This window comes from Oncorhynchus keta, unplaced genomic scaffold, assembly GCF_023373465.1.
Source record: "Oncorhynchus keta strain PuntledgeMale-10-30-2019 unplaced genomic scaffold, Oket_V2 Un_scaffold_1880_pilon_pilon, whole genome shotgun sequence".
NCBI classification, from domain to species: domain Eukaryota; kingdom Metazoa; phylum Chordata; class Actinopteri; order Salmoniformes; family Salmonidae; genus Oncorhynchus; species Oncorhynchus keta.
In genome coordinates, this window is record NW_026290841.1 from 70,766 (window position 1) to 87,823 (window position 17,058).

At 45.2% G+C, this 17,058-nt stretch overlaps 1 protein-coding gene across 1 annotated transcript in view; it reads right to left on the bottom strand.

Annotated features, from left to right (window-relative positions):
* Positions 1-17,058, bottom strand: part of ugt8 (UDP glycosyltransferase 8) — a 116,219-nt gene that overhangs the window by 65,054 nt on the left and 34,107 nt on the right. Inside the window, exon 2 of the mRNA XM_052514666.1 lies at positions 10,822-11,015. Within this exon, the coding sequence (XP_052370626.1) occupies positions 10,822-11,013 (192 nt within the window). The 5' untranslated portion in view covers positions 11,014-11,015. The remainder of the gene's footprint in view (positions 1-10,821; positions 11,016-17,058) is intronic.

Here is a 17,058-nt window from a genome sequence, read left to right on the forward strand (position 1 = left end):
GTACTAGACTACTACAGCTAACAATACTAGACTACTACAGCTAACAGCACTAGCTCTCCTGATCAACAGCTAACAGCTTCTAGAGGTAGCTCCCTGATCAACAGCTAACAGGTTCTAGAGGTAGCTCCCTGATCAACAGCTAACAGGTTCTAGAGGTAGCTTCCCTGATCAACAGCTAACAGGTTCTAGAGGTAGCTCCCCTGATCAACAGCTAACAGGTTCTAGAGGTAGCTCCCTGATCAACAGCTAACAGGTTCTAGAGGTAGCTTCCCTGATCAACAGCTAACAGGTTCTAGAGGTAGTAGCTCCCCTGATCAACAGCTAACAGGTTCTCGAGGTAGCTTCCCTGATCAACAGCTAACAGGTTCTAGTAACTTCCCTGATCAACAGCTAACAGGTTCTAGAGGTAGCTTCCCTGATCAACAGCTAACAGGTTCTAGAGGTAGCTCCCCTGATCAACAGCTAACAGCTTCTAGAGGCAGCTTCCCTGATCAACAGCTAACAGCTTCTAGAGGTAGCTCCCCTGATCAACAGCTAACAGGTTCTAGAGGTAGCTCCCCTGATCAACAGCTAACAGGTTCTAGAGGTAGCTCCCCTGATCAACAGCTAACAGGTTCTAGAGCTAGCTCCCCTGATCAACAGCTAACAGGTTCTAGAGGTAGCTCCCTGATCAACAGCTAACAGGTTCTAGAGGTAGCTTCCCTGATCAACAGCTAACAGGTTCTAGAGGTAGTAGCTCCCCTGATCAACAGCTAACAGGTTCTCGAGGTAGCTTCCCTGATCAACAGCTAACAGGTTCTAGAGGTAGCTTCCCTAATCAACAGCTAACAGGTTCTGGAGGTAGCTCCCCTGATCAACAGCTAACAGGTTCTAGAGGTAGCTCCCCTGATCAACAGCTAACAGGTTCTAGTAACTTCCCTGATCAACAGCTAACAGGTTCTAGAGGTAGCTTCCCTGATCAACAGCTAACAGGTTCTAGAGGTAGCTCCCCTGATCAACAGCTAACAGGTTCTAGAGGTAGCTTCCCTGATCAACAGCTAACAGGTTCTAGAGGTCGCTCCCCTGATCAACAGCTAACAGGTTCTAGAGGTAACTTCCCTGATCAACAGCTAACAGGTTATAGAGCTAGCTCCCCTGATCAACAGCTAACAGGTTCTAGAGGTAGCTCCCCTGATCAACAGCTAACAGGTTCTAGAGGTAGCTCCCTGATCAACAGCTAACAGGTTATAGAGCTAGCTCCCCTGATCAACAGCTAACAGGTTCTAGAGGTAGCTCCCCTGATCAACAGCTAACAGGTTCTAGAGGTAGCTCCCCTGATCAACAGCTAACAGCTTCTAGAGGTAGCTCCCCTGATCAACAGCTAACAGGTTCTAGAGGTAGCTCCCCTGATCAACAGCTAACAGGTTCTAGAGGTAGCTCCCCTGATCAACAGCTAACAGCTTCTAGAGGCAGCTTCCCTGATCAACAGCTAACAGCTTCTAGAGGTAGCTCCCCTGATCAACAGCTAACAGGTTCTAGAGGTAGCTCCCCTGATCAACAGCTAACAGCTTCTAGAGGCAGCTTCCCTGATCAACAGCTAACAGCTTCTAGAGGTAGCTCCCCTGATCAACAGCTAACAGGTTCTAGAGGTAGCTCCCCTGATCAACAGCTAACAGGTTCTAGAGGTAGCTCCCCTGATCAACAGCTAACAGCTTCTAGAGGCAGCTTCCCTGATCAACAGCTAACAGCTTCTAGAGGTAGCTCCCCTGATCAACAGCTAACAGGTTCTAGAGGTAGCTCCCCTGATCAACAGCTAACAGCTTCTAGAGGCAGCTTCCCTGATCAACAGCTAACAGCTTCTAGAGGTAGCTCCCCTGATCAACAGCTAACAGGTTCTAGAGGTAGCTCCCCTGATCAACAGCTAACAGGTTCTAGAGGTAGCTCCCCTGATCAACAGCTAACAGGTTCTAGAGCTAGCTCCCCTGATCAACAGCTAACAGGTTCTAGAGGTAGCTCCCTGATCAACAGCTAACAGGTTCTAGAGGCAGCTTCCCTGATCAACAGCTAACAGGTTCTAGAGGCAGCTTCCCTGATCAACAGCTAACAGGTTCTAGAGGTAGCTCCCCTGATCAACAGCTAACAGCTTCTAGAGGCAGCTTCCCTGATCAACAGCTAACAGCTTCTAGAGGTAGCTCCCCTGATCAACAGCTAACAGGTTATAGAGCTAGCTCCCCTGATCAACAGCTAACAGGTTCTAGAGGTAGCTCCCCTGATCAACAGCTAACAGGTTCTAGAGCTAGCTCCCCTGATCAACAGCTAACAGGTACTAGAGGTAGCTCCCCTGATCAACAGCTAACAGGTTCTAGAGGTAGCTCCCCTGATCAACAGCTAACAGGTTCTAGAGGTAGCTCCCCTGATCAACAGCTAACAGGTTCTAGAGGTAGCTCCCCTGATCAACAGCTAACAGGTTCTAAAGCTAGCTCCCCTGATCAACAGCTAACAGGTTCTAGAGGTAGCTCCCTGATCAACAGCTAACAGGTTCTAGAGGTAGCTCCCCTGATCAACAGCTAACAGGTTCTAGAGGCAGCTTCCCTGATCAACAGCTAACAGGTTCTAGAGGCAGCTTCCCTGATCAACAGCTAACAGGTTCTAGAGGTAGCTCCCCTGATCAACAGCTAACAGCTTCTAGAGGCAGCTTCCCTGATCAACAGCTAACAGCTTCTAGAGGTAGCTCCCCTGATCAACAGCTAACAGGTTCTAGAGGTAGCTCCCCTGATCAACAGCTAACAGGTTCTAGAGGTAGCTCCCCTGATCAACAGCTAACAGGTTATAGAGGTAGCTCCCCTGATCAACAGCTAACAGGTTCTAGAGGCAGCTTCCCTGATCAACAGCTAACAGGTTCTAGAGGCAGCTTCCCTGATCAACAGCTAACAGGTTATAGAGGTAGCTCCCCTGATCAACAGCTAACAGGTTCTAGAGGCAGCTTCCCTGATCAACAGCTAACAGGTTCTAGAGGTAGCTCCCCTGATCAACAGCTAACAGGTTCTAGAGGTAGCTTCCCTGATCAACAGCTAACAGCTTCTAGAGGCAGCTTCCCTGATCAACAGCTAACAGCTTCTAGAGGTAGCTCCCCTGATCAACAGCTAACAGGTTCTAGAGGTAGCTCCCCTGATCAACAGCTAACAGGTTCTAGAGGTAGCTCCCCTGATCAACAGCTAACAGGTTCTAGAGGTAGCTTCCCTGATCAACAGCTAACAGGTTCTAGAGGTAGCTCCCTGATCAACAGCTAACAGCTTCTAGAGGCAGCTCCCCTGATCAACAGCTAACAGCTTCTAGAGGCAGCTCCCCTGATCAACAGCTAACAGCTTCTAGAGGCAGCTCCCCTGATCAACAGCTAACAGGTTCTAGAGGTAGCTCCCCTGATCAACAGCTAACAGGTTCTAGAGGTAGCACCCCTGATCAACAGCTAACAGGTTCTAGAGGTAGCTCCCCTGATCAACAGCTAACAGGTTCTAGAGGCAGCTCCCCTGATCAACAGCTAACAGGTTCTAGAGGTAGCTCCCCTGATCAACAGCTAACAGGTTCTAGAGGCAGCTCCCCTGATCAACAGCTAACAGGTTCTAGAGGTAGCTCCCCTGATCAACAGCTAACAGGTTCTAGAGGTAGCTAACCTGATCAACAGCTAACAGGTTCTAGAGGCAGCTCCCCTGATCAACAGCTAACAGGTTCTAGAGGTAGCTAACCTGATCAACAGCTAACAGGTTCTAGAGGTAGCTAACCTGATCAACAGCTAACAGGTTCTAGAGGTAGCTCCCCTGATCAACAGCTAACAGGTTCTAGAGGTAGCTCCCCTGATCAACAGCTAACAGGTTCTAGAGGTAGCTAACCTGATCAACAGCTAACAGGTTCTAGAGGTAGCTAACCTGATCAACAGCTAACAGGTTCTAGAGGTAGCTCCCCTGATCAACAGCTAACAGGTTCTAGAGGTAACTTCCCTGATCAACAGCTAACAGCTTCTAGAGGTAGCTCCCCTGATCAACAGCTAACAGGTTCTAGAGGTAGCTCCCCTGATCAACAGCTAACAGGTTCTAGAGGTAGCTTCCCTGATCAACAGCTAACAGGTTCTAGAGGTAGCTCCCTGATCAACAGCTAACAGCTTCTAGAGGCAGCTCCCCTGATCAACAGCTAACAGCTTCTAGAGGCAGCTCCCCTGATCAACAGCTAACAGGTTCTAGAGGTAGCTCCCCTAATCAACAGCTAACAGCTTCTAGAGGCAGCTCCCCTGATCAACAGCTAACAGGTTCTAGAGGTAGCTCCCTGATCAACAGCTAACAGGTTCTAGAGGTAGCTCCCCTGATCAACAGCTAACAGGTTCTAGAGGTAGCTCCCTGATCAACAGCTAACAGGTTCTAGAGGTAGCTCCCTGATCAACAGCTAACAGGTTCTAGAGCTAGCTCCCTGATCAACAGCTAACAGGTTCTAGAGGTAGCTCCCTGATCAACAGCTAACAGGTTCTAGAGGTAGCTCCCTGATCAACAGCTAACAGGTTCTAGAGGTAGCTCCCTGATCAACAGCTAACAGGTTCTAGAGCTAGCTCCCCTGATCAACAGCTAACAGGTTCTAGAGGTAGCTCCCTGATCAACAGCTAACAGGTTCTAGAGGTAGCTCCCTGATCAACAGCTAACAGGTTCTAGAGGCAGCTTCCCTGATCAACAGCTAACAGGTTCTAGAGGCAGCTTCCCTGATCAACAGCTAACAGGTTCTAGAGGTAGCTCCCCTGATCAACAGCTAACAGCTTCTAGAGGCAGCTTCCCTGATCAACAGCTAACAGCTTCTAGAGGTAGCTCCCCTGATCAACAGCTAACAGGTTCTAGAGGTAGCTCCCCTGATCAACAGCTAACAGGTTCTAGAGGTAGCTCCCCTGATCAACAGCTAACAGGTTATAGAGGTAGCTCCCCTGATCAACAGCTAACAGGTTCTAGAGGCAGCTTCCTGATCAACAGCTAACAGGTTCTAGAGGCAGCTTCCCTGATCAACAGCTAACAGGTTATAGAGGTAGCTCCCCTGATCAACAGCTAACAGGTTCTAGAGGCAGCTTCCCTGATCAACAGCTAACAGGTTCTAGAGGTAGCTCCCCTGATCAACAGCTAACAGGTTCTAGAGGTAGCTTCCCTGATCAGCAGCTAACAGCTTCTAGAGGCAGCTTCCCTGATCAACAGCTAACAGCTTCTAGAGGTAGCTCCCCTGATCAACAGCTAACAGGTTCTAGAGGTAGCTCCCCTGATCAACAGCTAACAGGTTCTAGAGCTAGCTCCCCTGATCAACAGCTAACAGGTTCTAGAGGTAGCTCCCTGATCAACAGCTAACAGGTTCTAGAGGCAGCTTCCCTGATCAACAGCTAACAGGTTCTAGAGGCAGCTTCCCTGATCAACAGCTAACAGGTTCTAGAGGTAGCTCCCCTGATCAACAGCTAACAGCTTCTAGAGGCAGCTTCCCTGATCAACAGCTAACAGCTTCTAGAGGTAGCTCCCCTGATCAACAGCTAACAGGTTATAGAGCTAGCTCCCCTGATCAACAGCTAACAGGTTCTAGAGGTAGCTCCCCTGATCAACAGCTAACAGGTTCTAGAGCTAGCTCCCCTGATCAACAGCTAACAGGTTCTAGAGGTAGCTCCCTGATCAACAGCTAACAGGTTCTAGAGGTAGCTCCCCTGATCAACAGCTAACAGGTTCTAGAGGTAGCTCCCCTGATCAACAGCTAACAGGTTCTAAAGCTAGCTCCCCTGATCAACAGCTAACAGGTTCTAGAGGTAGCTCCCTGATCAACAGCTAACAGGTTCTAGAGGTAGCTCCCCTGATCAACAGCTAACAGGTTCTAGAGGCAGCTTCCCTGATCAACAGCTAACAGGTTCTAGAGGCAGCTTCCCTGATCAACAGCTAACAGGTTCTAGAGGTAGCTCCCCTGATCAACAGCTAACAGCTTCTAGAGGCAGCTTCCCTGATCAACAGCTAACAGCTTCTAGAGGTAGCTCCCCTGATCAACAGCTAACAGGTTCTAGAGGCAGCTTCCCTGATCAACAGCTAACAGGTTCTAGAGGTAGCTCCCCTGATCAACAGCTAACAGGTTCTAGAGGTAGCTTCCCTGATCAGCAGCTAACAGCTTCTAGAGGCAGCTTCCCTGATCAACAGCTAACAGCTTCTAGAGGTAGCTCCCCTGATCAACAGCTAACAGGTTCTAGAGGCAGCTCCCCTGATCAACAGCTAACAGGTTCTAGAGGTAGCTCCCCTGATCAACAGCTAACAGGTTCTAGAGGTAGCTCCCCTGATCAACAGCTAACAGGTTCTAGAGGTAGCTTCCCTGATCAACAGCTAACAGGTTCTAGAGGTAGCTCCCTGATCAACAGCTAACAGCTTCTAGAGGCAGCTCCCCTGATCAACAGCTAACAGCTTCTAGAGGCAGCTCCCCTGATCAACAGCTAACAGCTTCTAGAGGCAGCTCCCCTGATCAACAGCTAACAGGTTCTAGAGGTAGCTCCCCTGATCAACAGCTAACAGGTTCTAGAGGTAGCACCCCTGATCAACAGCTAACAGGTTCTAGAGGTAGCTCCCCTGATCAACAGCTAACAGGTTCTAGAGGCAGCTCCCCTGATCAACAGCTAACAGGTTCTAGAGGTAGCTCCCCTGATCAACAGCTAACAGGTTCTAGAGGCAGCTCCCCTGATCAACAGCTAACAGGTTCTAGAGGTAGCTCCCCTGATCAACAGCTAACAGGTTCTAGAGGTAGCTAACCTGATCAACAGCTAACAGGTTCTAGAGGCAGCTCCCCTGATCAACAGCTAACAGGTTCTAGAGGTAGCTAACCTGATCAACAGCTAACAGGTTCTAGAGGTAGCTAACCTGATCAACAGCTAACAGGTTCTAGAGGTAGCTCCCCTGATCAACAGCTAACAGGTTCTAGAGGTAGCTCCCCTGATCAACAGCTAACAGGTTCTAGAGGTAGCTAACCTGATCAACAGCTAACAGGTTCTAGAGGTAGCTAACCTGATCAACAGCTAACAGGTTCTAGAGGTAGCTCCCCTGATCAACAGCTAACAGGTTCTAGAGGTAACTTCCCTGATCAACAGCTAACAGCTTCTAGAGGTAGCTCCCCTGATCAACAGCTAACAGGTTCTAGAGGTAGCTCCCCTGATCAACAGCTAACAGGTTCTAGAGGTAGCTTCCCTGATCAACAGCTAACAGGTTCTAGAGGTAGCTCCCTGATCAACAGCTAACAGCTTCTAGAGGCAGCTCCCCTGATCAACAGCTAACAGCTTCTAGAGGCAGCTCCCCTGATCAACAGCTAACAGGTTCTAGAGGTAGCTCCCCTAATCAACAGCTAACAGCTTCTAGAGGCAGCTCCCCTGATCAACAGCTAACAGGTTCTAGAGGTAGCTCCCCTGATCAACAGCTAACAGGTTCTAGAGGTAGCACCCCTGATCAACAGCTAACAGGTTCTAGAGGTAGCTCCCCTGATCAACAGCTAACAGGTTCTAGAGGCAGCTCCCCTGATCAACAGCTAACAGGTTCTAGAGGTAGCTCCCCTGATCAACAGCTAACAGGTTCTAGAGGCAGCTCCCCTGATCAACAGCTAACAGGTTCTAGAGGTAGCTCCCCTGATCAACAGCTAACAGGTTCTAGAGGTAGCTAACCTGATCAACAGCTAACAGGTTCTAGAGGCAGCTCCCCTGATCAACAGCTAACAGGTTCAAGAGGTAGCTAACCTGATCAACAGCTAACAGGTTCTAGAGGTAGCTAACCTGATCAACAGCTAACAGGTTCTAGAGGTAGCTCCCCTGATCAACAGCTAACAGGTTCTAGAGGTAGCTCCCCTGATCAACAGCTAACAGGTTCTAGAGGTAGCTAACCTGATCAACAGCTAACAGGTTCTAGAGGTAGCTAACCTGATCAACAGCTAACAGGTTCTAGAGGTAGCTCCCCTGATCAACAGCTAACAGGTTCTAGAGGTAACTTCCCTGATCAACAGCTAACAGCTTCTAGAGGTAGCTCCCCTGATCAACAGCTAACAGGTTCTAGAGGTAGCTAACCTGATCAACAGCTAACAGGTTCTAGAGGTAGCTAACCTGATCAACAGCTAACAGGTTCTAGAGGTAGCTCCCCTGATCAACAGCTAACAGGTTCTAGAGGTAGCTCCCCTGATCAACAGCTAACAGGTTCTAGAGGTAACTTCCCTGATCAACAGCTAACAGGCTCTAGAGGTAGCTCCCCTGATCAACAGCTAACAGGTTCTAGAGGTAACTTCCCTGATCAACAGCTAACAGCTTCTAGAGGTAGCTCCCCTGATCAACAACTAACAGGTTCTAGAGGTAGCTAACCTGATCAACAGCTAACAGGTTCTAGAGGTAGCTAACCTGATCAACAGCTAACAGGTTCTAGAGGTAGCTAACCTGATCAACAGCTAACAGGTTCTAGAGGTAGCTAACCTGATCAACAGCTAACAGCTTCTAGAGGTAGCTCCCCTGATCAACAGCTAACAGGTTCTAGAGGTAACTTCCCTGATCAACAGCTAACAGCTTCTAGAGGTAGCTCCCCTGATCAACAGCTAACAGGTTCTAGAGGTAGCTCCCCTAATCAACAGCTAACAGCTTCTAGAGGCAGCTTCCCTGATCAACAGCTAACAGGTTCTGTAAAGGCGTTCCAGTCAGCCATAATGGAGCTGCTTGTTAGTTTAATTTACAGGGCCTAAGTAAACACAGAGATGGTAAACAATGTTTTATGAGTGTGTACGTTACAACCTACAGTGACAAAGTAAACATAGGCGAAATCTAAGGTTTGTCTGTCTCACCCTCAACACTAACACATCATGTGGGGAATTAACCCTGGGAGAATATATTTAAAAACAAACATATTTTTACAACATGGCCACAAGAAAACCTGAGGGAGATTTTAAGGAAATGTGTTTTAGTAAAATGTTCAGTTTAAATTGTTAAAAGTTGTCATTGTGCATAGAGTCTTTTGGTTTGTTAAACTTTGAAATCAGTGGTTTTTCTTAGGCATACATTTTAAGTAAAAAATTTGCAATTCTGTTACCGTGGAAATGACCTTATGTTCATTACAATGACCCTGCTACTTAGTAACACAATGTTACCTGGCCCACCTCTGACCCTGCTACTTAGTAACACAATGTTACCTGGCCCACCTCTGACCCTGCTACTTAATAACACAATGTTACCTGGCCCACCTCTGACCCTGCTACTTAGTAACACAATGTTACCTGGCCCACCTCTGACCCTGCTACTTAGTAACACAATGTTACCTGGCCCACCTCTGACCCTGCTACTTAGTAACACAATGTTACCTGGCCCACCTCTGACCCTCTACTTAGTAACACAATGTTACCTGGCCCACCTCTGACCCTGCTACTTAGTAACACAATGTTACCTGGCCCACCTCTGACCCTGCTACTTAGTAACACAATGTTACCTGGCCCACCTCTGACCCTGCTACTTAGTAACACAATGTTACCTGGCCCACCTCTGACACCAATGACCATGCTACTTAGTAACACAATGTTACCTGGCCCACCTCTGACCCTGCTACTTAGTAACACAATGTTACCTGGCCCACCTCTGACACCAATGACCATGCTACTTAGTAACACAATGTTACCTGGCCCACCTCTGACACCAATGACCCTGCTACTTAGTAACACAATGTTACCTGGCCCACCTCTGACCCTGCTACTTAGTAACACGATGTTACCTGGCCCACCTCTGACCCTCTACTTAGTAACACAATGTTACCTGGCCCACCTCTGACACCAATGACCCTGCTACTTAGTAACACAATGTTGCCTGGCCCACCTCTGACACCAATGACCCTGCTACTTAGTAACACAATGTTACCTGGCCCACCTCTGACACCAATGACCCTGCTACTTAGTAACACAATGTTACCTGGCCCACCTCTGACCCTGCTACTTAGTAACACGATGTTACCTGGCCCACCTCTGACCCTGCTACTTAGTAACACGATGTTACCTGGCCCACCTCTGACCCTGCTACTTAGTAACACGATGTTACCTGGCCCACCTCTGACCCTCTACTTAGTAACACAATGTTACCTGGCCCACCTCTGACACCAATGACCCTGCTACTTAGTAACACAATGTTACCTGGCCCACCTCTGACACCAATGACCATGCTACTTAGTAACACAATGTTACCTGGCCCACCTCTGACACCAATGACCCTGCTACTTAGTAACACAATGTTACCTGGCCCACCTCTGACCCTCTACTTAGTAACACAATGTTATCTGGCCCACCTCTGACCCTGCTACTTAGTAACACAATGTTACCTGGCCCATCTCTGACCCTGCTACTTAGTAACACAATGTTACCTGGCCCACCTCTGACACCAATGACCATGCTACTTAGTAACACAATGTTACCTGGCCCACCTCTGACACCAATGACCCTGCTACTTAGTAACACAATGTTACCTGGCCCACCTCTGACCCTGCTACTTAGTAACACAATGTTACCTGGCCCACCTCTAACCCTGCTACTTAGTAACACAATGTTACCTGGCCCACCTCTGACCCTGCTACTTAGTAACACGATGTTACCTGGCCCACCTCTGACCCTCTACTTAGTAACACAATGTTACCTGGCCCACCAATGACCCTGCTACTTAGTAACACAATGTTACCTGGCCCACCTCTGACACTAATGACCCTGCTACTTAGTAACACAATGTTACCTGGCCCACCTCTGACCCTGCTACTTAGTAACACAATGTTACCTGGCCCACCTCTGACCCTCTACTTAGTAACACATTGTTACCTGGCGCCCCTCTGACAGCAGGAAGGAAGTATCATGTCCCTGGAGGTGGAGTTCTGTGGCCAGGGTCTTGAAGATGTAGAGATGGGACTCAAACATGATGGGAGGGACTACGATGATCCTGGAGGACCAGCATGCACTGGGGTACAGGGAGAGGTGGAGGAGGAGGGAGAGGAGCGACGGGGGAGGGTGCATGGCTGGGAGGAACAGCGGGGAGGAGAGGAAGAGAGAAAAAAAAACGAGTTAGTTGTCATAACAACAAGAGGAGGACAGAACACATATTTATCAGGATCAATAACATCGGGACAGAACACATATTTATCAGGATCAATGACATCAGAACACATATTTATCAGGATCAATAACATCAGGACAGAACACATATTTATCAGGATCAATAACATCAGGACAGAACACATATTTATCAGGATCAATAACATCAGGACAGAACACATATTTATCAGGATCAATGACATCAGGACAGAACACATATTTATCAGGATCAATAACATCAGGACAGAACACATATTTATCAGGATCAATAACATCAGGACAGAACACATATTTATCAGGATCAATAACATCAGGACAGAACACATATTTATCAGGATCAATAACATCAGGACAGAACACATATTTATCAGGATCAATAACATCAGGACAGAACACATATTTATCAGGATCAATAACATCAGAACAGAACACATATTTATCAGGATCAATAACATCAGGACAGAACACATATTTATCAGGATCAATAACATCAGGACAGAACACATATTTATCAGGATCAATAACATCGGGACAGAACACATATTTATCAGGATCAATGACATCAGAACACATATTTATCAGGATCAATAACATCGGGACAGAACACATATTTATCAGGATCAATAACATCAGGACAGAACACATATTTATCAGGATCAATAACATCAGGACAGAACACATATTTATCAGGATCAATAACATCAGGACAGAACACATATTTATCAGGATCAATAACATCAGGACAGAACACATATTTATCAGGATCAATAACATCAGGACAGAACACATATTTATCAGGATCAATAACATCAGAACACATATTTATCAGGATCAATAACATCAGGACAGAACACATATTTATCAGGATCAATAACATCAGGACAGAACATATTTATCAGGATCAATAACATCAGGACAGAACACATATTTATCAGGATCAATAACATCAAGACAGAACACATATTTATCAGGATCAATAACATCAGGACAGAACACATATTTATCAGGATCAATAACATCAAGACAGAACACATATTTATCAGGATCAATAACATCAGAACACATATTTATCAGGATCAATAACATCAAGACAGAACACATATTTATCAGGATCAATAACATCAGGACAGAACACATATTTATCAGGATCAATGACATCAGGACAGAACACATATTTATCAGGATCAATAACAGGATCAATGACATCAGGACAGAACACATATTTATCAGGATCAATGACATCAGGACAGAACACATATTTATCAGGATCAATAACAGGATCAATAACATCAGGACAGAACACATATTTATCAGGATCAATAACATCAGGACAGAACACATATTTATCAGGATCAATAACATCAGGACAGAACACATATTTATCAGGATCAATAACATCAAGACAGAACACATATTTATCAGGATCAATAACATCAGGACAGAACACATATTTATCAGGATCAATAACATCAGGACAGAACACATATTTATCAGGATCAATACATCAGGACAGAACACATATTTATCAGGATCAATAACATCAAGACAGAACACATATTTATCAGGATCAATAACATCAGGACAGAACACATATTTATCAGGATCAATAACATCAGACAGAACACATATTTATCAGGATCAATAACATCAGGACAGAACACATATTTATCAGGATCAATAACATCAGGACAGAACACATATTTATCAGGATCAATAACATCAGGACAGAACACATATTTATCAGGATCAATAACATCAGGACAGAACACATATTTATCAGGATCAATAACATCAGGACAGAACACATATTTATCAGGATCAATGACATCAGGACAGAACACATATTTATCAGGATCAATAACATCAAGACAGAACACATATTTATCAGGATCAATAACATCAGGACAGAACACATATTTATCAGGATCAATAACATCAGAACACATATTTATCAGGATCAATAACATCAGAACACATATTTATCAGGATCAATAACATCAAGACAGAACACATATTTATCAGGATCAATAACATCAGGACAGAACACATATTTATCAGGATCAATAACATCAGGACAGAACACATATTTATCAGGATCAATAACATCAGGACAGAACACATATTTATCAGGATCAATGACATCAGGACAGAACACATATTTATCAGGATCAATAACATCAGAACACATATTTATCAGGATCAATAACATCAAGACAGAACACATATTTATCAGGATCAATAACATCAGGACAGAACACATATTTATCAGGATCAATAACATCAGACAGAACACATATTTATCAGGATCAATAACATCAAGACAGAACACATATTTATCAGGATCAATAACATCAAGACAGAACACATATTTATCAGGATCAATAACATAAGAACACATATTTATCAGGATCAATAACATCAAGACAGAACACATATTTATCAGGATCAATAACATCAGAACACATATTTATCAGGATCAATAACATCAAGACAGAACACATATTTATCAGGATCAATAACATCAGAACACATATTTATCAGGATCAATAACATCAAGACAGAACACATATTTATCAGGATCAATAACATCAGGACAGAACACATATTTATCAGGATCAATAACATCAGGACAGAACCCATATTTATCAGGATCAATAACATCAGAACACATATTTATCAGGATCAATAACATCAAGACAGAACACATATTTATCAGGATCAATAACATCAGGACAGAACACATATTTATCAGGATCAATAACATCAGGACAGAACACATATTTATCAGGATCAATAACATCAGAACACATATTTATCAGGATCAATAACATCAAGACAGAACACATATTTATCAGGATCAATAACATCAGGACAGAACACATATTTATCAGGATCAATAACATCAGGACAGAACACATATTTATCAGGATCAATAACATCAGGACAGAACACATATTTATCAGGATCAATGACATCAGGACAGAACACATATTTATCAGGATCAATAACATCAAGACAGAACACATATTTATCAGGATCAATAACATCAGGACAGAACACATATTTATCAGGATCAATAACATCAGGACAGAACACATATTTATCAGGATCAATAACATCAGGACAGAACACATATTTATCAGGATCAATAACATCAGGACAGAACACATATTTATCAGGATCAATAACATCCTCTCTCTTCTCTCTCTCTCTCTCTCTACTTTAGACCAGAGTCCTATGTTGAATCTAACACTCAGAACCCAGTTTACAGCCTACTGTGACCAGTGTGTATGTTGTGTGTGTGTGTGTGTGTGTCCTATGTTGTCATAGTGTGTACTTTGACCAGTGTGTATGTGTGTGTGTGTGTGTGTGTGTGTGTGTGTGTGTGTGTATGTGTGTGTGTGTGTGACTAAACGGTCTAAGTATGCAATAGGTAACTGATTAGTGGTTAGGAGGCATTATGAGGGTGTGTTGTCAGACTCATGAAAAGTGAGCTCCAAATGTTTCCCTGTTCCCTTCATAGTGCACTACTTTAGACCAGAGTCCTATGTTCCCTTCATAGTGCACTACTTTAGACCAGAGTCCTATGTTCCCTTCATAGTGCACTACTTTAGACCAGAGTCCTATGTTCCCTTCATAGTGCACTACTTTAGACCAGAGTCCTATGTTCCCTTCATAGTGCACTACTTTAGACCAGAGTCCTATGAAACCCTGTTCCCTTCATAGTGCACTACTTTAGACCAGTCCTATGTTCCCTTCATAGTGCACTACTTTAGACCAGAGTCCTATGGAACCCTGTTCCCTTCATAGTGCACTACTTTAGACCAGAGTCCTATGTTCCCTTCATAGTGCACTACTTTAGACCAGAGTCCTATGAAACCCTGTTCCCTTCATAGTGCACTACTTTAGACCAGTCCTATGTTCCCTTCATAGTGCACTACTTTAGACCAGAGTCCTATGAAACCCTGTTTCCTTCATAGTGCACTACTTTAGACCAGAGTCCTATGTTCCCTTCATAGTGCACTACTTTAGACCAGAGTCCTATGGAACCCTACTCCCTTCATAGTGCACTACTTTAGACCAGAGTCCTATGTTCCCTTCATAGTGCACTACTTTAGACCAGTCCTATGTTCCCTTCATAGTGCACTACTTTAGACCAGAGTCCTATGAAACCCTGTTCCCTTCATAGTGCACTACTTTAGACCAGAGTCCAATGAAACCCTGTTCCCTTCATAGTGCACTACTTTAGACCAGAGTCCTATGTTTCCTTCATAGTGCACTACTTTAGACCAGAGTCCTATGTTCCCTTCATAGTGCACTACTTTAGACCAGAGTCCTATGTTCCCTTCATAGTGCACTACTTTAGACCAGTCCTATGTTCCCTTCATAGTGCTGACAGGCTAGTGGATCACCTGTGGCACCGTTATGCAATGTGATCTGTGTGTGAGTGGTAGAGGTTTTGTTAGGTAGCGATAGACGTGACCTGGTAAGGTTATGTGGTGAGTTACAAACGTACGTCTCGCTCTCTCCCTAACTCTCTCTCTCCCTAACTCTAACTATAACTCTCCCTCCCTCCGATTGGCAGCACCTGATCCCAGATAAAGTAGGAATTATTGTTGTTTCAGGTTAGGGTTAGGGTTAGGGTTAGGGCTAGGGTTAGGGTTAGGGGTTAGGGTTAAGGTTAACCCTCTGAATCACTGGAAGAATCACCCTGAATCAGTGGAAGAATCACCCTGTGTATCTACAGACCCAGTGATGTAACAGTCTCTCTCTACAGACCCAGTGTTGTAACTGTCTCTATCCACAGACCCAGTGGTGTAACAGTCTCTATCTACAGACCCAGTGGTGTAACAGTCTCTATCTACAGACCCAGTGGTGTAACAGTCTCTATCCACAGACCCAGTGGTGTAACAGTCTCTATCTACAGACCCAGTGGTGTAACAGTCTCTATCTATAGACCCAGTGGTGTAACAGTCTCTATCCACAGACCCAGTGGTGTAGCAGTCTCTATCTACAGACCCAGTGGTGTAACAGTCTCTATCTACAGACCCAGTGGTGTAGCAGTCTCTATCTACAGACCCAGTGGTGTAACAGTCTCTATCTACAGACCCAGTGGTGTAACAGTCTCTATCTACAGACCCAGTGGTGTAACAGTCTCTATCTACAGACCCAGTGGTGTAACAGTCTCTATCTACAGACCCAGTGGTGTAACAGTCTCTATCCACAGACCCAGTGGTGTAACAGTCTCTATTCACAGACCCAGTGGTGTAACAGTCTCTATCTACAGACCCAGTGGTGTAACTGTCTCTATCCACAGACCCAGTGGTGTAACAGTCTCTATCTACAGACCCAGTGGTGTAACAGTCTCTATCTACAGACCCAGTGGTGTAACTGTCTCTATCCACAGACCCAGTGGTGTAACAGTCTCTATCTACAGACCCAGTGGTGTAACAGTCTCTATCTACAGACCCAGTGGTGTAACAGTCTCTATCTACAGACCCAGTGGTGTAACAGTCTCTATCTACAGACCCAGTGGTGTAACAGTCTCTATCTACAGACCCAGTGGTGTAACAGTCTCTATCTACAGACCCAGTGGTGTAACAGTCTCTATCTACAGACCCAGTGGTGTATCAGTCTCTATTCACAGACCCAGTGATGTAACAGTCTCTATCTACAGACCCAGTGGTGTAACAGTCTCTATCCAGACCCAGTGGTGTAACAGTCTCTATCTATAGACCCAGTGGTGTAACAGTCTCTATCCACAGACCCAGTGGTGTAGCAGTCTCTATCCACAGACCCAGTGGTGTAGCAGTCTCTATCTACAGACCCAGTGGTGTAACAGTCTCTATTCACAGACCCAGTGGTGTAACAGTCTCTATCTACAGACCCAGTGGTGTAACAGTCTCTATCTACAGACCCAGTGGTGTAACAGTCTCTATCCACAGACCCAGTGGTGTAACAGTCTCT